Source organism: Mustela putorius, unplaced genomic scaffold, assembly GCF_011764305.1.
Source record: "Mustela putorius furo isolate JIRA1106 unplaced genomic scaffold, ASM1176430v1.1 tig00000228_pilon_pilon_pilon, whole genome shotgun sequence".
NCBI lineage: Eukaryota > Metazoa > Chordata > Mammalia > Carnivora > Mustelidae > Mustela > Mustela putorius.
This window is the reverse complement of record NW_025421322.1, coordinates 22,244,954-22,268,309: the sequence shown is the minus strand read 5'-3', so window position 1 is coordinate 22,268,309 and position 23,356 is coordinate 22,244,954. Positions and strand designations below refer to the sequence as shown.

Below are 23,356 nucleotides of genomic sequence, written 5' to 3'. Positions count from 1 at the left end.
AACAACAGAACCAGGCATTAAATCCGTGTTTTCCAGAGCAAAACATAGTTCCCAGTAAAACTACAAACTGAGACAGCCTTTTTTTTTTTTAATTTCTGAAAGGAGATGTCTTCCTCAATCTGAAATCACCATCACTCTACCTCTCACGGCTGCAAAAACTGAAAGGCAGGGGTGGGGTCCACACTGCACAAGCATCAGTTTAACGTGCCACGTGGCTCCTTGGGGTACGTTCTGGTAACCCCCAGCGAGCACACGGACCAGAAAAGCCACATGTTCGCAATGTTAAAACCACAAGACTTTCTGCGTCTGCTTCAGCAGTCAGACGCTGGCACACCTCAGGGCCATTTGGGGAACTTAATCATGGCTGGAAAAGTGCTAAGTAAGATCTAAGAACTGACCCAAACGTGTTTAAAGGAGTCACAAGACTGGGACAGCTGGAGATGCTTTTCTGATTCCAGGCCTGGGTAAAATGCCAGCAGGAAAAGGGCTGTGCTGTCTACTTCTGGATGAGGGAAGAGACCTATAAATCATGGACTAAGCCCTAGGAAGCCTCGAGTTGAACCCAGAAGGAGCTGTTGCTAAGATACTGTTAAGCTCTAAAAGCAATTTTCTAAGATATGCTGTTAAAAAGGAAGTCTGAATTAGGTGACTTTATAATGAATTAGCACGATTTTACTCCTTGGATGAAAGGGACATTGAAATATCCTACAGGGGTGTGTTGATGTGGACCCGGAAGGGAGTTTTTTTTTTTTTTTTCTTTTTTTAAAGAGCTCTGCTTTATTCTCGACTGAGTTAGATAAGCCTGGCATTAAGGACAGGTACAGGAAGAACAGGGGTTGCCCTGACTTGCATTATCCCATCAGTGTAGCTTCCTTTAGGGCACTTCTTTTATTTTTATTTATTTATTTTTTTAAAGATCTTTATTTATTTATTCGACAGAGAGATCATAAGTAGGCAGAGAGATAGGCAGAGAGAGGGAGGAGGAAGCAGACTCCCCGCTGAGCAGAGAGCCTGATGCGGGGCTCGATCCCAGGACCCTGGGATCATGACCTGAGTTGAAAGCAGAAGCTTAACCCACTGAGCCACCAGGTGCCCCAGGGCACTTCTTTTTTTTTTTTTTTTTTTTTTTTAAATAACTCCTCTGAAGCACAGAGTTTGGGCATTCGGTCCAAGCTGCCCGTTTAGCAAACCACCCATGCTGATATTCCTGAAATAAGGTCATCTCTCAAACTGAGAAATGTATGAGCTTGGAACCAATCCCATTTAGACCGTGGAATTCTGAAAAGCAGTAGAGCTGTTTTGGAGAAATCACTGAGTTAGCTAGGAAGTAGCTGATGTGATTTAAAATATTCGGCCTTTACCCAGCAATTATTATGCACCAGGTGCTACCCCAAGAATTTTAATATAGCAATTCACTTACTCTTCACCACAACCCTTTGAGGTAAGAAGTAACCTTACATTAATTTTACAAATGGGGGGAAACTGAGGCCCACACAGCTTTTGAGTAACAAAGCCATCCTGGAATCCTGAATATCTAGCCTGAGCCTTGCTTTAACAAGTACACCCTGCTGCACGTGGCTACACTGTCTGAACATTTTTACCCTAATGATATTCATTTCCAAGAATAAAATGTAAATCTCCTCTTGGAGAATGCAACGTTCCTTCTGCTTGGCCTCTGCTTGTTTGCACAGAGCAGGGTAAAGATGGGCTCTTACTAAAAACAGATGCTGTAGATCACAGCAGATGGTGGTTTTGTTTATAAAACAATTCTATAAAAGATGCTTTATGGTTAAATGAGATGCAAATCTAACCAGTGAACTTTCACGTTTTAAATTTTCTTTTAGAAATGGAACTTCATGTCTGGCTCCATTATTGCCCTAAGCTGTTCAGAGCAGCCTGGATCCCATCAGGAGAAACAGGGTTCCCTGCGTCTCATTGTGTTCCCAGCTTATAAAACTATGTCTAGACGGTGAGTCAAACACTATCTGTGATAGGGGACTGGGTAACGTTGGCGCTGCTGTTTTAATTCCAATCAACTGAAGACTAATATTTTTATAAAATACAATAACACAAAATTTCTGAAAAAAAAAAATCATGTCCTTGGATGTTGCAGCAATGTCAAATCACTATAAATATTTCTAAAAACTTCATCTTAATATCCAAACTTATCTTGTAGGAGACAGAGCCACACACTGAGTCTACGTGTTCTGGAATATTTCTTGCAAATCAGAATTCAGGTCATGGTTATGGATGTTGACATCTAGGCTCTAGAAAAGTCTGAAATCCTGATCAGCCTTTTACAAATAAAGACGTGTGTGACCTCCATACACTGAGAACAAGTTCAGGGCAAAGTCATTGCTGATCAAGTAGCTTTACTTTCTCCAAGGTCAAAAGCTTTTTATTGCAAATATTTGGCAGATTCGATTAGGTTTAGAAAATATATGGATACTTCACTTACTCCATTGGAACAGGAAACAGTTCTCCTTGTTTTCTATACACTGAAATTTTACTTTGGTTTACGAATGTTACAGACATAACACCATTCTCTCACTTGATCATTTCCTCAAGCAAATCTAATCAGCTTTTACAGTTAAGGAAAATGTGGTAAGATGGTAAGAGGCATTTCTCTTATCTGGACACAAGACCTTTCTCACTTTTATAATGTGCTTTAGCTCTCTGCCTTTGTCTGTCATGCATTATTACTTAAAGATACTCCTTTGGTGTTGGGAGTTCAAGGCCTTTAGACTTTGTTATAGATCTGCAATGGCCTGCCCTATTTTTGTTTTATAATCTAAATCTAGATGCATCTACTTTCTGTCTCTAATACAATAATACACTTATGTAGAAGTAACCTTTCCTAAACACTGAGATAGAAATTCTCAATTAATCCTCAGTTGGGTCCCTGAAAAGATGCCTGTAAATTAAATGTGCACAAATCCAATTCAAGTGGGATTTGGTAGAAGAGCTTGATATTAAAGAATTCTACAGTACTTTCTTCAGTTTATCAAAAAACACTTCTGCACAGCAAATAATCACCACCAAATTTATCAATATTTTTCATTTTTATGAAGGGTTTGCTTAACTGGGGCACATGTGTATTTCAGACCTTTGATCTTTTTTTCCCTTCATGTAGGTGTCCAAGTGTTTCAAAATAAACAGTGTGAAATGAAAGAAACTAGCAAAGGGAATATTATCTAGAGACAACCCAAAGTAAATATTATTATTATTTTACCTTGCATAGCTTACAAGTGCACGCATGAGATTAAATTGTGTGTTTCCAAATTAGCAAGAATAGTTTAGCAAGAAGCTTAATATGTTTCTTGGAAAGAGTAGAAACAAGAAACAAAAACCAAAACTCTTACTGGGAAGTTTTTATGGGTCTCATTTTTAGGAACTAAATTAAAATACGGGACAATAACAGGGAAAATTAAACATCCAAATTATGTCCCTAGTTACCATTGCTAAGTACAATTTTATTTTGAATTTTTCAATCATGAGTCATTTAAATGTATGATCCGGGTGAATTTACAACTCAACTTATTTAAGTGTCTTTTAACTTTCTAAAAGTACCCACAGACCAATTTCATGGACTCTCTGGTTATGCTCTGTGGATGTGACTATTCCCGAGAATATCACGCTCTGTAACAAGTCCTCCATCAGCCTGAAATTAAGTACTTTCCTGAGACAAATCTGGGCTCAAATGATTGTTTATGGAAGCACATAAATAAAAATAAATTTCCATCAAAGGCTGTATACTTAAGGAAGAGAAACAAAGGATAATAGTGTTATTCTTGAGCAATAATGAATTTGGAGATGTCTTTCCTAGAGTGTCTCAAAATAATGCAGCAGGGGCAAGAAATGCAAGTAATGAGGTTAAATAAGGCATAGTCCATGACTAAAAAGAAAAATTTCCTTTAGATACAAACTGGTCTGGTCTGATGGGAAACTCATTTCCTGAACGTTCAGGTTCTTGAATAAAAGGAATGATACAGTGTAAATTAAGAAAACATGGGAAGGCCATGTCTCAACGTATACTCAGGTTTCTAATACAGAAAAACAAATTAAATGAAACAAAGAAAACTCAGCATATAACAATCCCAACCCCCTTAGGGAAACAGTCATATTTAAGGATAAGTTAGAAATGACTATAGAACTGCTGAAAATGAGTTGATGTCAGTGAAAACATAACTATGCATGAATGGGTGCTATCCCATTAGAAACACTTCAACTATATAAAGACAACCTTTCATGCATACTTTGCAAAGAAACTTTTAATTCTACTCCCAAGGGCAAAGAAGTTTAGTATATGTGTATATATTAAAAGTTTCTATGTTAGAAGTTTATATATGGGTGTGGTTGATCCTTGAACGACACAGATGTTAGGGTTGGTGAGCCCCTGCACAGCCCAAAATCCATGTATAACTTTTGACTCTCCTAAAACTTAACTACCAATAGCCTTCTGTTGACCAGAAGCCTTACTGATTTGTGTAAATAGTTGATCAACACATATTTTTGTATGTTGTATGTATTACACAGTGTATCCTTACTATAAAGTCAGCTGGAAAAAAATGTTATCAAGAAAATCACGAGAGAAAACACATATACAAGACTGTATTGTATTTACCGAAAAAAAGCCACATATAAGCGGACCTGTGCAATTCAAACCCATGTTGTTCAAGGGTCAACAGTATATACAGACAGAGACAGGGCACAGTACACTACGTATGACCCAACTTTGGTGCTCCATCGAATTGGCAAGGCAGTGGAAGCAGCATGGGAGACAAGGTTCAGAAGCTTTCTCAATTTGAAGCAAGTTGTATGCAGAGCAAGTTTTGGAGCTAGAGGGGTCATTAAGAAACCAGGGGTTAAGTTTGGATGAAGAGAAAACATTAATTTCGGGAGATGGTAGAGTCACCAAGAAATGAGTCGTCAAGCTTGCACGGGTCTCCGGGGACAGCCTCGTTAGGTCTGTTAGTCAGGGAACTGCGTGGTGTCTAGGCAGATGTGCGTATACAGACCGTTCCTATCACTTCTTCCGCATGGTCCCCTTGAGCAGTCAGGTAGGTCACCCTTAACTGCTGCACGCTGCTGTCTGAAATGTCCCATTTTACCCGCAGGCTAGAAGTGGTTTCGTCATCTACAACCAGGTTTCTGATTCCTGTCCGGAAAACTGGAATAAGCACAACCAAGGATTAAAGAACTCTTAACCCATCATATTCCAAAATGAGCTCTAGAGACCGTGTGTGGACATGGCAACAACTACCACTGATGTATCTCTCTAATGCAGAGCCATAAGAAGAACAACTCAGCTTTAGTGGTTAATGGCGGGGGGAGGGGGAGGTTGGGCATCATGTCTACCGGGAGCAGATAGAAATGAATTTAAGAGATGCTTCCAAGGTGGATCATGGACCCCTCAAAACTATCAGCCCCGTAGGTATGTATGTATATGTAGGTATATATGTATGTATGGATGTATACATAGACATATATTAGTAAGAGAACCTGGGGAGAAGCCCTTGGACAAGGGGAGCCTCCAAGGGAGCATGCCCACGAACACCTCCCACCAGTGCTCTGCTGGAGAAGCAAAAATGAGGGCCCAGATGTGGTCCACCTCAGGGTATGATCCAGTATCCAACATATATCCTATCTACCTGTTCCCTCTTTTCTATTTCAACACTCGTCACTCAAAGCACACATCTCTCATCCTGGCTGCCTCTATCCATTCAGCCCATATGGATTTTGTCCTTTCTCTGATATCTGTCCAAACGCCTTCATCCATGCTTTCTGGCATGTGTCAGAGATGCTGACCTCTACTGAGATCTACTCAGTAGAGTAGATCTCCTCTACTGAGATGCTGGCTCCCTCATTTATGCCATCTGTCTTCCTTTCGCTCTGTCCATCTTTAGAAGGCTCTTCCTTCTCTGCATTCATCCATTCATTCAGCAAACATTCAGTGAGTGTTCCCTTCATGCCGGATTGTGTTAGGCCTTTGAGATATACGGGATGAACACTTGACAAAAATAGTACAAGTCACAGAGGAGACATATGCGTGACATTTAGCAGACAAAATTGGGGGAGGGTACTGGGTATTGGGAATGGGAGGCAATGGCTCACCTTCAGGGCTAGCCAGGAGTTCTAGATGGCAGGAGGAAATGGGAGAGCTTGAAAAACGTGGTGGAATCCAAGGAGAAAAGCAGAAGGATCTTGGATGTTATGATAAAGAGATTTGGGACACTGTGCTAAAGAAGGGCTCGATACAGATTAACTAGAAAATGAATGAATCAGTGAATGGATATGTGATGGAGAGCCACTGAAGGGTTTTAGGGAGGAAGAAAAAAAAGTATAATCAAATTTCTGTTTCATCTAGTTGACTGTGACCACCAGTTGGAAGGTGTCCCATAAAGGGGAGAGGTGGAGAAAGTTAAGCTGAAAGAGAAAGTAGCTGAGGTGGGAAGCCCATTAGACCAGTCAGGTCTCAGTTACCCACTGAAATACAAGGACACCATGATGTGAGTAATTCTCAACAGACAGCAATAGAAGTCACTGCGATCTAGAGAAGGGTAGATTCCTGGGCTGTGCTTTGTGAACATCTTTTGAAAGACTAAATAGGAACCCTAAACAAAGATGGAACAGGTAGAGATGTCACAGTGAGGTCCCAAGACATTTAGGGCTGAGAAGAGGTTGGGAGGTTCTAAAAGGAGTGAAATTTGAATGGGAAGGCACCATTCCTAAATAATAATATGAAATAAATAAAACTGGGATAACATAACTTCTGTTTAAATCAAATATCTTATGGGGAAGTGGGGACAAACCATTTGGCCTTACCTGACGTCACAGGTCTGGTGGGGGCTATGGTTGTAGATGGTTCGGTCCAAACACTGTCAACTAAAAAAATATTCATGACTTTAAAATTCTGTAATGATTGTAACTGCAAGTTTGCGTAGAGCCTATTATAGTTTTCAGAGCAAATTTCCTCTATATTGTCTCACTTGCTTCTCCCAACCATCTTGACTCTGATTGCAAGAAAGAAGAAACAAGCTGTCAGTAAGGCAGACGTGCTACCTCTTGGGCTGGTAACGAAACTGAAACCCACAGAAGCGAATGTTTCTAATCACAGATACCAGCCTTCATATGAACATTTGACTTACACATATATCTTTGTGAAACCTCCCAGTTACTGTGAAATGGGGCATAACCATGGTAATTGAAGGAAAATAAACAGTGCTGTAGATCATGCTGGGAAAGGGCTGCCAAACAAGACCACCAAGGAAGAGCATATGCATATCTTCCGTGTCATGTATACGCCGTGGGCAATCGGCACATTGGAGCAATTGTGTGGTTCTCCTCCCAGAGCCCCTCTTCAGGGTCGCTCACTCATCACCAGCTTCTGGAATACTGGCTGCCAGTGGCTCAGAGCTCTGGGAACAGCCTCCGGCTGAGGTCACAGACTCCATCAGGGGATGGCCCGCCTCCAATGACTGGAGATGTAGGGATACAAAGGCTCACCCCCACTGACACAGTTGGGGACAACTGCGGAGGGTCATCCCAGGTCCAGAACCCCTCATGGAATTAAACAAAGCCTCAGTTTTCGCTTCTCCCTATGCCTCATCCCACCATCCTTTCTTCCTTACAGATGTATCTCCCAACTACAGTCTTCAATTAACCTTCTGGCTGCAATTTTCTGTCTCAGAGTCTGATTCCAGGGAACCTCATCAAAGAAAATTTAATATGTGGTTAATACCTCATATTTAAAAAATGAAGGGATGAATGAATCAGCAAGTGAATTTTATACAAGATTCTTGGAACCGAGATTGACTTGGGAAATTCCAAAAGCTCTTGGACATGCTTGCCCTCGGCTTATTTGTTCACTCATTTATTCACTTTTAAATTTTTTACCCATCCATCGGCCATTCAACAAACATTTATTGCACAGTTAAAATACAACAAGCACTATGCTAGGTGCTGGGGGTATAACCGTGAACAAGACAGATATGGTCTCTGCCTTTAGGGTGATAGCTTAGGATTCTCTTATGCTTCACGCAGCGGTGTCATTAAAGGTGAGGGCACATGAAGAACTCTGGGGGACATAGAGAAATTAAAGCCTTGTAGGCAGGAATAAGGTGGATGGGCAGGCAACCAAGTAGGCAGGAGGGTATCAGAACGGATGGCGGCCGCTGGTGAAGTCCCCCTCGGCCAGACCGACACTTACGTGTGGTCCCCACAGCCGTCACCACCTCACTCTCGCTCCCATCATCCAATATGGCCAAGAGCGAAACCTCATATTCAGTGCCGGGCTCCAGGCCTCCAATAACATGGGAGTCTTGGTCTTCTTTTAGGAGAACCTGGAAAGCATTCAGTGCTTAGTAACAGGGTTTACTTGAATAGCAGTGAAAGTTAAGTAAAAACTAATAAAAAGGAAAAACAGTTATCCTGATCATAAACAAGAAACAACTAAGCTTAACGAATTCCAGGGCCACCGAATTCCATTTTCAAGTCAAAGTCCTTTCAATTCCCTCAAGAAATAGCTATTCATATTGCAAAAGTACCAGTTGAAATTTTTGAATTCAGTGTCATGTATGAAAGTCAAAGGACCTGAAAATATATTAAATATATAATGGAGGTCCTAGCAAAAAACAAATGCCATTTTAATCTTAGAAAAATCATAGGATTTGACATTTATAAAACTGCATGCCAGGACAAAATAAACGACTTCTGGGATTCTCGATCTCTTTTAAAGTGAAGACCCACGCAAATGTGCAGGGCTATTCTTTTCCAGAAAAAAACGCTCCAGATGACTTTTCAGTGTGTTTCAGACCACTCACTTCTTCGGTCTTGCCACCGTAGACTGGAATCCACATCAACTTGTGCTGCCCTTCGTCCGCCGAAAGGGGATGCCAGGTCACTCTGAAACTATCTGTCGTCACCTCATCGATTTCCAAGTATTGCTGGGCTGGCACCTCCTCTGTGAGTCAAGGAAGGAGACTTTGTCAGGGAACGGAGAAGGCAAGGAGGCCAAACCCAAGAAGCTGCCAGGGCCGCCAGGAAGAAGGCCCTCTGGGGGATCTCTGGCTTTCAGAAAGCATGTGGAAGCTGAGAAAGCCGTGCCCGTCGGCCCCGTGGGACCTTGAGTTTCTGCTGTCAGCGTTGGTCCGCGGTACAAATCAGGAAGACCATGTATAAGGTATGTTTTTTAAAGTCTTCCAGTAATTTCCAGAACTCTTAGATTCTCTATTTGGCTCTTTTCATGAGCTATAAAAAGTAAGAGTGTCATATTTATTAGTTTACAAAGATATTATTTGCTCATCATGTGGAGGAAATTAACAAATTGGTGCCTTTGAGGTCTAGGGAATGTCCCTCTTAGTTTTATTTGCTTTCGTGACTAAATCACCCCTTCCTAATAAGTTAAAGAAGAACTGGACATCTTTTTCATCTTGTACATATGGGTGCCATCGGAAATGAAAGACGATTCATCAGACCTTCCACGGTTTCCTACTTCAGGGATGTACAACAGAGCCCCAAATCCAACTTAGTGACAGTCTTTGCCAGTCATTGATTCTTATTGCTTGAAATTAGAGATTTTTTAAAAAAGAGTTTATTTATTTATTTGACAGACAGAGATCACAAGTAGACAGAGAGGCAGGCAGAGAGAGAGGAGAAAGCAGACCCCCCCGCTGCAGGGCTCCATCTCAGGACCCTGAGATCATGACCTGAACTGAAGACAGATGCCCAACCGACTGAGCTACACAGGTGCCCTGAAATTAGAGATTAGGACACCGGGAGAATCCCAACAGGAGTTAGCCTGCAGGGTGTTTTGTGGAATTACTGAACCTTTTTCTGTGAACATTGTTTTTCAAAGGAGCCTATTTTGCATCTCTCCAGAATCGCTCCTCTTGTCCTCACTATAGCGCTCCATTGCTTTCCCAAGCGCAAGCAACGTTAAGCTCAGAGAGCAAACAATAGAATTGTTGCCACCAAGAGGAAAAAAATTTTGTTTTTATTGACTACAGGGTATATATAGAAAAGGAAAATCACGCAGTCACATCTTGTGTTTTTTATTTGGGCATTTAAAAGACTCCATATTGTTGTATTAATATTTCAGGCCTCATGAATACATTATTGGCTACAGATTGAATGTCTGAGGTGACACAGTATGCAATTGTCATTCTTGCAGGTGAAAAAAAAAATCTCTGGGTGTCAACAATTCTGGAAGGTCAACTTAATATATGTGCATATGAAAACAGAAGAAAGCTTTGAAATTTTTAGACCCATAGAACAAAAGAAATGGTGTAAGAGTAGGGACAGAACAGGATACACATTTACATAGCTGGGACCTTTTGAATTTGGATGAGCTCTCCTCTCTTTCCCTTGCTTTGATAGAAAATAATCAGGCAGTCTCATTCTGGTCACCTAATTGTTCAGTGCTTAATAGAATGTAGGGGGTGCCCCGGTGGCTCGGTCAGTTAAGCATCCAACTCTTGGTTTTGGCTCAGGTCAGGATCTCGGGGTCACAAGACAGAACCCTGCTTGGGCTCCGTGCTCACTGGGAAGTCTGCTTAAGATTCTCTCTCTCTCCCTCTTCCCCTGCCCCTCCCTCCTACACGTGCACAGTCTCTGTCTCTCAAATAAATAACTCAATAAAAATAATGATAATACAACATAAAAATCAAAAATCTCCTCAAAATCACAGTTGAGGAAGCTGCTTCAGCTTCTGGTCTCTATGGAGTTACTTGTGGAATCTTCCATACCATAAGAAGGCTTACCTGTGGTAAAAATTCCAGTCAGAGGCTCCGACTGCCCCTCATCATAGATGGAGATAATGGCCACAGTGTACTCTGTGAGCGGCGTCAAGCCCTTCAGAGGGAAGGTAGTAATAGGATCTACTTCAACCTGCAAAACAGAGACATCATACCAGCTACATTCAACACTCTCCAGACACGGGAAACAGAAGGCATTTTATTATTGTCTGTCGTTTACTTGGCCTGGCAGCAGAGCTATAAAGACGTCAAATATATTACTGAATTATAAAACCAGTCAGCTTCTGTATCACACATTTCTAATCTTCACCTTTAAATAGATTACCTTTCCATTAATTCTCGGGACATCTTTGCAACCAATATTATTTCCACATGATTGTGTGGAAAGGAAAGGAAGTGCACATGATTGACAATGTTACTAGAAATAAATATAATGTTTCCAGTCTGATCTGCCAGGACAGCCAGTTTTGGGCTTTACTGCCTAGGCCCCCTGACCCATGACTAAGTATCACATGGTAAGTCCTAAAAGGGCTGCACAGATGAGCAACAAATTAGGGTAAGAATCGGGGGATAGTCATACCAAAGATCACAGTAAAGATTTGAAATATTCCTTTATCTTCCACAGAGAGATTTACTTGGGAAAAACAGGTTCCAATCTCTTTGGAGTACTAAAGGATGGAGGACTAAGGATAAGGACCCAGGGTATAGGACAGAGTAGAAAAGGAACAGCAAAGAAAGAAGAAAGAAACCATAAAGTAAGAAGAAATGGAAGCAGGATCTAGAACACAGAGCCCTGAGCAAAGCCATCCTTGAGAAAGAGAAAAAACAGACATGGCTTTATCATGGAAAGGTTGGGTATTAGCCCCCTGAGCTACCTAGCACCGGGGGCATATTCTAGACCAAGTAAATGGTGCTCCATTTAAGCATTGTCTGTACATTGTCTCAATTAACCCTTCCAAACCCCTGATAGGGGAGGCACTTAATAATAAGATACTCTAGCTATAAAGATACCCTGCAAAATTGAAGAAATGAACCTATTTACCTGATAGTGGATTCTGCCAAAAAAGATACCACTGAAAATGTTTTCAAGAGATATTTAGAGCACTATCGATAGGATGTGCTATTTAGAATACTATCAATGACTATATTTGATAGCACCTGAAGTTAAGGGGAAGGTGACTAAGCTTACATATGGATTTGCTCACAGCAGTCAACGTGAACTTTACCAAAATATAAAATGTGTCACAGCCCTACTTAAAACCTTCCTTGGCTATCTCTACTGCCTTGCAAATCAAAACCAAGCATCCTGCAATGACCTCTTGGTCTTGCACAATCTGGTGCAGTGCTCCTTTTTCCTGCCATACTTTGAATCACCCAGGGGCTCCAGCCACACGGACCTGTCAGGTCTGTGTCTTTCGCACCCCAGGGCCTTTGCATATGCAGTTCATGCTGTTTGGGATTCTTGCTCTTTTCAAAACTAGCCCTTTGCCATCTGTCAGGACTGTGCTGAATTTTTACTTCCTGATAGGAGGTTTCTGTTGTCACCTCTCTCAGCAGGGCTACCCCTAACACTGTCCTTGTTTGTTTCATCCAGCATCAAACGTAACCTGCGATTATTTTACGTATTTATTTTCTCCCGCATAGAGTGTAAGACCCACCAGGGCAGGACTTTGTTTAAGTTCTTCAGCATGTTGAATCATATTTGGTTTTGAGTGAATACAGGAGGCACCAAAGGTCATTTTTAGGAGCGATAATAAAGGGCTCATCTGAACTCAGAGCCAATCCAGAAACCATACACATCACTAAGAAATCAACTGCAGGTCAAAAGAGAGTGTGAGTCCTGGAGGGAGGAGCTTCCGTCTTCACCCTTGTGGAACCCTGAGCCATGCGGCTAAAGAGGGCCGAGAAACCTCAGCCCTTTCAGCCACCCCGGCTGAGATACAGGACCCAGGAGTGAAGTCATCTAGGAAGTTCGGGCTCCGTCAAGCTCCCACAGGAAGGCAGGAGTCACCTCAGCTGACTCCACAGGGAGCACCAGAGCCAAGTGTCCTTGCTGAGCTCTGCCCACGCTGTGTAACCACGGGTTATTATTTTAAGCCAAGGTGTGGTTTACACAGCAGGATTGAACCAAAAATATCGATTATCTTCTGAATCTGGGCCTGATAATATTATAGGTCATTCTTAGCATTTAACGTTTATTTTGGTTGGGTATTTTCTGCATGCTTTCTGTGTATTAGTTCCGTTAATCAGCCCTCCACAATTAGAGTAGCTAATTATTGTCCTTAATTTGAAGATGGTGAAACTGAGACTCTGAAAATTTAAGGAACTTGCCCAATGGAAAACCAGCTGGTACCCAGTGCATCAACACAAGGATTTTGGACCCAAAATCTTATGCACAGTATGGCTTCATTAAACTCGCAGACAAGACAAATCCATATTTAAAATAGGAGTTTAAGACATGTTCTTCTAAATGATATTTACATATTGCTTCTGCAGTTTAAACTCAATAACAGTTGAGTTTACTGAGCACTTTTGACGTGTCAAGGACTTCACCACATTCATTGTTGTGTTTAGCTCGCTTTCCCTCCCACCAAACCCTCGGTATTTATAATAGCTATCTTACAAACAAGGAATGGGAGGCCCAAAGACCAGACCTAACTTCCTGGACATAAAACTATCAGCTGGAATGAATAGTTATGCCTTGACCTCTGTCTCAAATCTGTGACAATGGAATTTCGTGAGGATATCAAACATACACAAAGCAGATTAAATTCAAACTTTCTTAGGTACACCAAGAGACAAGAAGGGGAAAAGTGTGTATATACACACACATATATATGTATATAAGCATGTATCTTTTCAGCATACATATGTTGAAATATATATAAATATATATGTTGAAAAGATCTATTTTATTAAAGCATTAGTTGACTTTGAACAGACCATATTTTATGCATTACCTACTGATTATTTTATTCCATTGAGTGTAAAGTTCAAGATGTCATCTATTTTCATTAGTTATATTATGTTTTAGACTGAGTTCTGGAACTGATTTTGTTGGTAGTACTTTTAAGATGTAGGAGAAGAACTTGAGAAAATGATAACAAATGGCCATGATCTCATGGTTATATAACTCTTTTTGAAAAATTTTCAAACAGTCTGGCCTAAAAGCTTAATTTCAACCTAATTCTGGGAGGGATAAAGAAAGAGTCCTTAATGAGGAACAAGGGACTGGGCTCCGCTCTGGGCTCTCTCGTTGAGTCATAGCTGTCAGGAACTGGACTTGCGTCTGAGTCTAAAAATGGTCCTTTCATTTATAAAACTCAAAGGGGAGAACTTCAGTTTTCCATCCTGCTTGCACATTTCCCCAAACCCTCTCCCAGCACATGCTCTCTGAGATGGCCCTGTCCTTAGCAGACGAGTCATGTTTTCAGCATGTTTTCTCGAAGGAGGGCGTAAGGGGCTCTCTGTAAACCCTGGTTGAAGGGAAGCACTCAACACATGTTGCCGCCATCATCATCATCACCATCATTATTTGGTTGTCTTTCATTTTTCCTCCTTGGTCTCCAAGCAGTTGGGAGAGAGAGATAATACAGAAAAGACAAAAAGGATAAAGAGGACACGAAGGAGGGAATTGGGAGGAACAGGAAGGAAAGCAGAGAAAAACAAATTGAGTCCAAAACAAAAGCTTATGGTCAATTGCATGTTACATACTAAGTAAATTTTGGTTGGGACATTTTGAGGTTCATTCCAGAATGTTTTGGAAGTTTCCTAAAAACCTAACTGTAGCATGACCTATAAGTAAAAGCTTTATTAATACAAGTTAAAGCAAAATATAGTAGGACTACTCACCCTTAAAATCATACATTCCAAAATTAGGCAAATTAATACCACACTTAAACAAAAGACATTTGTCTAGCAACATTTAGTCTCAAGTGCATGGTTAAAAATTAAGAAGAACACACACACACACACACACACCCCAGTCAAATTGGAAATGCTACAAAACCACATATTGTTTATGCATTTTACTAAAATAAAATTTTCTCAGATTTTCATTTATAGACCATTTTCTCATGTTTTAAATTCAGTTTTACCAAATACAGTTTTCTAATTTCCCAGCATAATACAAATTAGAAAGAGCAAGTACCAAAGGCATCTCCAAAACTGAAAAACACTACAAAAACCCACATGTGCTTCTTAACAAATGGATTAGTTTGGGATCATTCTTATAACGGCAAATAACCTAAAATACCATAAGAGACCACAACAGTATAACAGTTATCTGAGAAAATTTGGCAAAACTGAATTTAAAACACAAGAAAATAGTATGTTCTTTCTCCTTTTTGTCTTATATGTAAACAATGAATCTTGGAACACTACATCAAAAACTAATGATGTATTGTATGGTGACTAACATAACACAATACAAATTTTTAAAAAAGAGAGAGAGACCACAACAGTTATAATTTTTTAAATAGAATGTTAAGTACATTTCTTGTGCTGATCATTTTACAATATATACAAATATCAAATATTAGCAAATGTGCAGTATTGTGCATTCATTATCTAATGTCCCTTGTGAGGCAGTTCTCTGCAAAATACTGCTTGGATTTAATTGTAGGAAACAGTTTGTCTCTGCAAATGAAAATAGTTTCTTCATCTGGTCAGAAAATAGAAGTGATGTAATCCAACATATTTCCCTCTTGGTCTTAACTTCTTGGATCAAGTTGAGGAAAAATAATACTAACTTTGCTATCTATCCTGCTAAAATATATTCCCAAGGAAGGACTTTGTGAAGAAATGACTATTTGTGAAGAATTTATTACTGACTGAGTATAAGATAGTGTATCTTCCTAAGTTCTATTAAGTTCTGTTATTTGGAAATACTTGTCTACACAAAACTTGAATTATTCAGTTTTGTATTTAACTCACCTAAGTCATTTAACTATCTGAAAGATGGGAGATGACTCAAAAGCAGAGGGATGAGGAGGATTACACAGACATTATTTCTAGTTTACAACATCTAGGAAGAGACCTACTTCACCACCTCCTTGCCCTGGGGCAGACTATCTATTCCAAAGATGGCCGCGTCAACATATATCTCCCATCTCTCCTGCCTCCCACCATAAGTGGGACCTGTGTCCCTCATGTCGAATCCAAGTGGGGACTTGTGCGTGTGGCAGAGGTGGTATTCTGTGACTTCTCTTAGTAACGAAAAGCGACACAGCTCTCTCTTTTAGCTCTCTCTTTCTCTCTGTCTCTTTGGACACATGTCTGGGGACTCCTGAGCCAGCACATAGAAAGTCTAGCTCCCTTAAACCTGCCATGCCTGAGGAATCTTGTGAAGACTTTAGTCAGAGACACAGAGAGCTGCTCTGGCTCCCAGCCTATCCAGTCTTCGCAGACCAGGCACGAGACATCTGAATGAATGTTCAGATGTCGTTGTGATGACATCAGCATCAACCACGATCTGACTATGATCTCATAAGGGACCCCAAGCCAGGAGTATAGATCCAAGTAGTTGACACAGTTTCTGACAGAGACTGTGAGGGAAAATAAGAAATTTGTATTCTTTTAAGCCACTATGGTTTTGGGTTGATAGGTTATGCAGGCATAAAAAGTTAATACACACCCAGCCCCCCCAATAAACAAACAAACAAACATTATGATCCTCAGCCTACCTCATTAATTTCAGTGCCATCTGCATTGTTATACATAATTCGATAACCACTGATCTTTCTTGACGTTGGGTCCCAGGCTAACCGAGCACTGTTAGAGCCAACATTGGAGATTCTCAGGTTTCTTGGTGGACTTAAAGGCACTTTGCAGTAAGTGGAAGAGAAAAGAATTAAAATGTTAAATCACATACACCTTTAAAAGCCCCCCCCTGAAAAACACCCCAGCATCTTTGATTCTTAAATAACTTACATATGAAAAATTTTACCCCGATAATAACTTACAACAAAGAAAATTAACAAATTAACAAGGAAAAAAAAAAAAACTTTCCTCGTATGGAATGAATAGTATTAATAAGGTATACATGCTTAGAAAGAAGTAAGATTTAGGTACATTTTCTGTGTCTTTCTTCTCCAATCAATGCTATTATTGTAGCTTGCTATAAGGGCGAAAGATTTATACGATCTGAAGAGAAACCAGAGTATTATAGCTTGCTATAGATAAGAAAACTAACGGATCAAAAACCAGGGCACCTGAAATTAAATCTTAGCTACTTCATTCAACTGCCGTTTGATGCTGGCAAAGTTACTCTACTGCTCCCCTCCACAGTTTCCCATGTGTAAAGGCGAGTTTGATGGCCTCTGTCCTCTCTGCTTGGGTATCTACTAAGCCTTTCCGACTTGACCTGTCCAGAACTGAACTACTGACTCTGCCTGCCACTTCTTCCATTCTTCTCTCTCAATCTCCTCTTCTGAAAAAATTGGAAACTCCATTCTTCCTATTGCTCAGGCCCAAAACTCTTGAGCCATCCAACATTCAGGTTTCTGAACTTATGTCACTTTCCCACTGAGCCTGTCCAGGATCACCGTCTGGTGATCTAGAATCTTCCACCCAATGCTCCCGAACTGCCGTCTCTGGTTTATTTCTTATATTGTGCTTTTATCGATCTACTGTCTCTCTCCCTCTATATATTGTAGTTTCAGAGGATTAGGGGTTAATTCTGTTCCTGGCTTTATTCCCAATATAGCAAGTTCTCAATACATATTTGTTGACTCAATGAGCAGGAGTCCTGCCCTGTGTAAATCCCGCTGGATTTGTGGGTCTAAGTAAAAATGAACATTTTGCTGTCGCTTTAAAAATGTGTAAAGAGACACTGATATTTCTGCAGATTCTTGACTATCAGTTCCATAGCTCTCTGTACTTCCTCAAGAGCCTTCTCCTGATTTAACAGATTAAAATTCATCAATAATTTTTGAGAGTTTCACGAGCTTTTAGAGGTTTATAGTAAAACCAACTGTTCAGGTTTATCACATGCTCTATGAGTCTGAGATGTTCTGGAACTGATTATTATAACTCAGGTATCTCGTTAAACCCTTACATAGACTGTAAGGAGAGTATAATATCCCCGTTATATAGGTCATAAAACTGAGGTAACTCGGTCAAGGTCACAGTTAGTAGGAAGAGAAGAGCAGTTAGAGTTTAACCCAGGCAATCAGCCAGTTGATTCACAGCCTGTGATTAGTGCTGAGAGAGCCAGCAAAGCAAAAACCTAGAAGACAAACCGTGACAGTCATCAGCATTGCCACAAACTATGATGCTTCCTCGCCCAATTAGTGAAAAGCAAAAATTAGTGAAAAGACTAATTCTTTTCACTCATTGAATATATATTGACTATTTGGCAATAAAGAGCCTATAGACTTTAGTGACTCTCTTACTATTTGAGGAGCTAGAGAGAACATACAGGAGAGAGAAAGGCCGTATAATTGAGTGTGGTGTACACTTTGCTCCACATTTGTTGAAGCAGCATGGTATAAGGTCTAGCTTCCTTACAGCATAAAATTCCAGTCCCGGCAACAGGTACCCAGAGACATCATTTTTTTTAGGACCACTCCCTCCTTTTTTTAATCAACTAGTACAATTCCTGCCACTGAATAAAATACACATTTTCTTAAGTTACAATGAGCTCTTAAGAGGTTTCAACCTAAGCCAGCATTTCCAATTTAGAATCCTAACATTTATTTGGGCTTTTTTTTTCTCTAGCATTTCCTCTGAATGACTGAGCTGCTCACGTGTGGTTTCTTGGCCTGAAACAGGATCGCTGGCCTCTTCTCCAAACATGGCATAAACTGTAACTGTGTACTCCGTATTGGGCAACAACCCACTCAATTCAATATCAGTGTGGGTGTCTCCAATCTTCATCTGAAAAGAACACATGTTATCAGATCATTAGCCAATGGGCACCATGAGTGGTACAACTGAGTTTGCTCAGAGTACAACTGAGCAAAGGGGAGACTTCATGGACTAAGACTTTGTCTCCTCACAACCCCTTTATTCAAACGCTTCCGCCCTGATTTTTTATTGTCTGCTGTCATCTGATATTAGGAACAGATGCCACGGAACCACACAAAACTGATCGCACCCATGCGTGCTGTTTCTACGTCTGGACGAGAAGTGATCTCTGCCAGAGTAACAGTGTCACAAATTTAGTCCTCAGGAAAGTGTGGGTGTAACTGAGCCAGAAATGTTGTCTAGAAAGAGTATAAGCTCTAGGCCAGTGAGCTCGGGACAGAGCCAAGTGGGCATCGCTCATCACTGGCTAATTCTAACCAGTGCCTTGGCTGGGTGCCCAGTTTTCACTTCGAGCCTGATTGGGCTGGACCAGTTTTGTTGCCCCATTCAACAAAAGGGCCCATGCCCTTGGACTGCAAACTCTTTCCAGGAGGCAGAAGAGATCAATCCACGTTGACAACCAATATGGCAATTTACTTTTTGATTCCGGGATGACTTTTCTGACCCTTGGAGTCAAAGAAACTAGCCAACATTCTCGCTGTGTGCTGAACACATGACAGCATGGCTTTGTTTTTGTTTGGGAAGGAAGCAAACTATCTCCAGAGCCAGTCTCCAGTCACACAACGGCCAATGCCATTGTCAAATTAGAAATTTTAATTTTGAAGTATTTTCATCTATATAAAATAAATGTAGAGAAAAGAATGTGATTCACCCTGACACATCCATCACTCAAACTTAATAAATATGAAAATGTTGACTTCCAATCTTATTTTTAAAGGAGCTAATATATTCAAATCAACAGAAGTTCTTTCTCATTCTTTCTGTTCACTATCTCTACATAAATGATGCAGTCTATCTTCCTGATCCAATGTTTTACTTCTCCTACTTCTATCTGTAAATAATATACAGTTCTGTATGTTTAACGTACATGAATGGAATCCTATGACATAATTTTTTGCAACTTTTTTTCTATCAATATTATGTTTCGAGTTTTATCCATGTTGATGTGCAGGGATAAAGATGACATTATTAATTCCTTTTGTATTTTTTGGTATTCTTTTGTATAAATATTTGCTATTTTCCATCCCTCTCCTGATGAACATGTCAATCATTTGCAATACTGTGTTTTGAATAAATGCTTGCATCCCAAAAAGATATGCAGGAGGTTTCCTTAAAAAATTATATATATCTTCAACTTGATGATATATTTCAAATTATTCCCTAAGGTAGCTGTATCAATCTACATGCCAATTTACATACCAATTTACATGAATGATTCTGTTTCCCATATGCTCACTAATAATGCAGTTATTACTAATCTTTAAAAACTGTTTGCTAATCTACTGGGTGTGAACGAGTATTCCTTTCTTTCTTATTTTTCTCCTTCTTGGTGAAGCTGGTCATTATTTTTAGCATCATTTTTTAAGCCTCCTTTCTGCCAAAATAATTCAGATCAACATTAAATCCCAAATGAACTAAAGCTGTCTAAACCTTAGAAATAAAACACACACACATGTCACAAAAGCTCTGTTCCTGGCCCTCAGATTCACCATAGTTTTGGCCCTAAACAGTTCTGTCACCAGAAGCAATGTTAAAGACAATGTTTAGATAATAGTAAAGATTTGAGTTCTGAACTCCCTCTTGACTACTCTATCTGCCTATTCAAACACTTCCAGGTGTTACAGACATTTCCTTGTCATTCCTTGAATATCTATGTTGTAGTAATCTCTCCCTATAAATTAAAAACAAACACTAAAATAAATCATTTGAAAGTTGAAGAATCATCATTTAAAATGGAATAAATGCAAAAAAATTCATACTAACACATTTTTCTACCTTTCAAATTAGTAAAAAAAAAAACTTTCTAAGTCAGTGTAGCTATGGGGAAACAGCCATTCATGAATTGCATACAGCAATATAAATTATAACACATTTCTCTAGAATCATTTGCTAATACTTAGTATAAGCCTTAATAATTTGTATGCCCTCTGAGAAAAAGAAACCCCATTTCTAGGAATTTATCCTAAGAAAATAATCTGACAACCTTGCCAAGTTATATGTTAAGATTGATCACCAAAGCATATTTTACAACACATTATCTAAATGCCCCAAAACAAGAGATTAATTAAACATGACCTGGTACAAAACAACAGCATAATACTATAGCACCTTTTAAACAACCATATAAAATATTATTTAATGGTATGAAAGATCCTTACCATAAACAAAATGAAACAGAAGATGACAAAACCATTCCCATTTGTTGCATTTAAAAAATGCATTTAAAAAGACTTCAATAATATTAACAATAGCTATTTCCAGGTGGGGGGATGATAAGTGATTTCCCCTTTTACCTAAAGTGAATTTTCTAAATTTTATACCTTAAAATTTTAGAATAAAAAAAAATCCATTTTCAGGAAGTCAAAGATTCTAGAACTCTACTGGGCAGCAGGTAGTTACCTCTTTTTCATCCCCAGCCAGACCCTCCGTGAGAGGAGCGTAGAGGATCAGGTATCCAGACGCTCCAGGCACCGCTTGCCATCTTGCCCTCAGACTGTTCTCAGTTACATCGTACAGTTCAAGGTCAGAAACCATAGGTAAGGCAACTGCAAGAGATTTTTTTTTTTTAATTCTCAGCCATTTATCAGTACATCTGTATGTTTCAAAGTATCTAAGTGTTATTATCTACAAAGTACACATAGTTTACTTTTCAGATAATATTCATCCTTAAATATGTTCACACAGTCTTGACAAACCCTTCTAGGAGGGCAAACATAGTGAATGTTTAAAAACAGGATCAACGTCTTCTAGTTTCTTATACCTCGTTGCAGTGATGGGCACATTTCTCTGGAAGCCAGTTAAAACCAAGGAGACTATTCTGACCACTGTTTTATGCCCCTCCCTGAGCATTGTGTCTGCCATAAAGGAGCTGTTAAAACAGTCACTGTGTCACTTAGTAAATGACAGAATGGATGGCTGGGTGAACAAATGAATATATACCCATCCTGCCAGTCAGAGACAGTGAAAAGACATGAATGAGTCCGTAGTTAAATTAGTTCATAATACACATTCACTAAATAATTGTTTATTAAGCGAATACATGTATTTTGCACCTTTCACCACCAAGGTTGCTCTCTCCTTATCAAAGCAGAGGTCTATAACAATCTTCTCCATATGTAGCACCTGTACACAGGACATATATACAGCATGGACCAGCATAGAGCATCACACCCATGGCCTAGGACTCTGAGTCAGGATGCCCTCAGTACCACCTGAACAGAAATCCAGCTTAAGAAAGGTCACCTAAGCATTGTCGTACAAGGTCAGACGTGGGGTAGACTTCAATACATACGTGTGGTTTCGGTTCCCCGTAGGCCTTCACTAGCTGTGTGAGCATATATTGCGAAGACGGCTATCTGATATTCAGTTAAAGACATCAAGCCTTTCAACACCGTGGAAGACACACTTCCATCCACCACCACCTGATTAAAGAACAGTTCGAGGAATGAGACTAGGGAACACCTGATATGTAGAACTGAAACCAAAGAGCAAAATATCTCTAGCAAGAACATGCCATTCGATATTTTATTTGTGCTACATTGTCTTTTCCGCGGTGGCAATCAATTCTCCTTGAATTCCTCTGGGAAGCGATGCACCTTTTACGGAGTATATCCAAAAGTCCCTTATTAAGTCATATCTAATGGAGAGAGTATTTCCCAGGCTAATTGTTATTCCAAGCACCTCCACTTAGAATAGTTGACATGCGATATTTTTCCATGGAGCTTTGGGAAGCATTTAACAGACTTATTAGTCATGAAAAAGATAGAAGAATTGGAAGTACTCTGCCTGCTTTTTTAGTCCAGATGACTTAAATCTTCCTGCCCTACTCCTTGAACACTTAAAAAAAAATGAAAAATCTTGCCATAATAAAGAAGAATATTGTGAAACATGTTGAGGTCAACCAAAGGTTAGAACATCAAAATGTTTGTACTTCCAAAAAAAGGGGGGGGAGATTTCATCACATATTAACATATTCCCTGTGATTGTCAGTGTCAAAGGTAGGAAAAGGGAACGATCCAATCAATCATCTGACAACAGGCATTCTCTCCTGTGATGGCCAAACCATGAAAAAGGCCAGCCATGGATTCTTTATTATGACTTCTCAACTGCACTAATCTCCACAAATGTCCAGGAAATCCCAAACCTTGGAGGACTATATGACCACATCATTTGGAACACATAGACTTCCTTAAGACAGAAAATACAGACCACTCCCAAAGTTGAAAGAATACATGAATAGCAAAAAAGGGTTCTGGCCACATAATGAACTACTGATTCCTTCTGTTTTAGAACTTATTAATTTTAAAAAGGAAAAACATCGAAATAAGTTGTGTATGAAATGAACACATGACCCGTTCTGAGGGTTATTGGACTGAGACGGGAGGAGAAAGTATGAATGCCATAACCAGAGAGACGAGAGGACAAAGTAGACACTTGGCCAATGAATTTTCAGTCCAACGAATTTTCAATGTTTATGTGAGAATAATCTCCTTATACATACAATTCTGTCTTGTCCTCACTACTGTGGAAGACTTGAAAGAAGGAAAATAATGGTTTGAAAATACCATCTCATT

General features: G+C 39.8%; 1 protein-coding gene across 2 annotated transcripts in view; it reads right to left on the bottom strand.

The window, feature by feature from the left end:
- Window positions 1–23,356, bottom strand: part of COL14A1 (collagen type XIV alpha 1 chain) — a 218,535-nt gene that overhangs the window by 119,987 nt on the left and 75,192 nt on the right. For both annotated transcript variants that reach the window (XM_004743496.3, XM_004743494.3), the window contains exons 11-19: window positions 22,075–22,204; window positions 21,183–21,328; window positions 18,503–18,632; window positions 16,439–16,578; window positions 10,761–10,887; window positions 8,823–8,962; window positions 8,210–8,342; window positions 6,826–6,885; window positions 5,019–5,170 (exon numbers count right to left, since the gene is read on the bottom strand). In XM_004743496.3, the coding sequence (XP_004743553.2) occupies window positions 5,019–5,170; window positions 6,826–6,885; window positions 8,210–8,342; window positions 8,823–8,962; window positions 10,761–10,887; window positions 16,439–16,578; window positions 18,503–18,632; window positions 21,183–21,328; window positions 22,075–22,204 (1,158 nt within the window). The remainder of the gene's footprint in view (window positions 1–5,018; window positions 5,171–6,825; window positions 6,886–8,209; window positions 8,343–8,822; window positions 8,963–10,760; window positions 10,888–16,438; window positions 16,579–18,502; window positions 18,633–21,182; window positions 21,329–22,074; window positions 22,205–23,356) is intronic.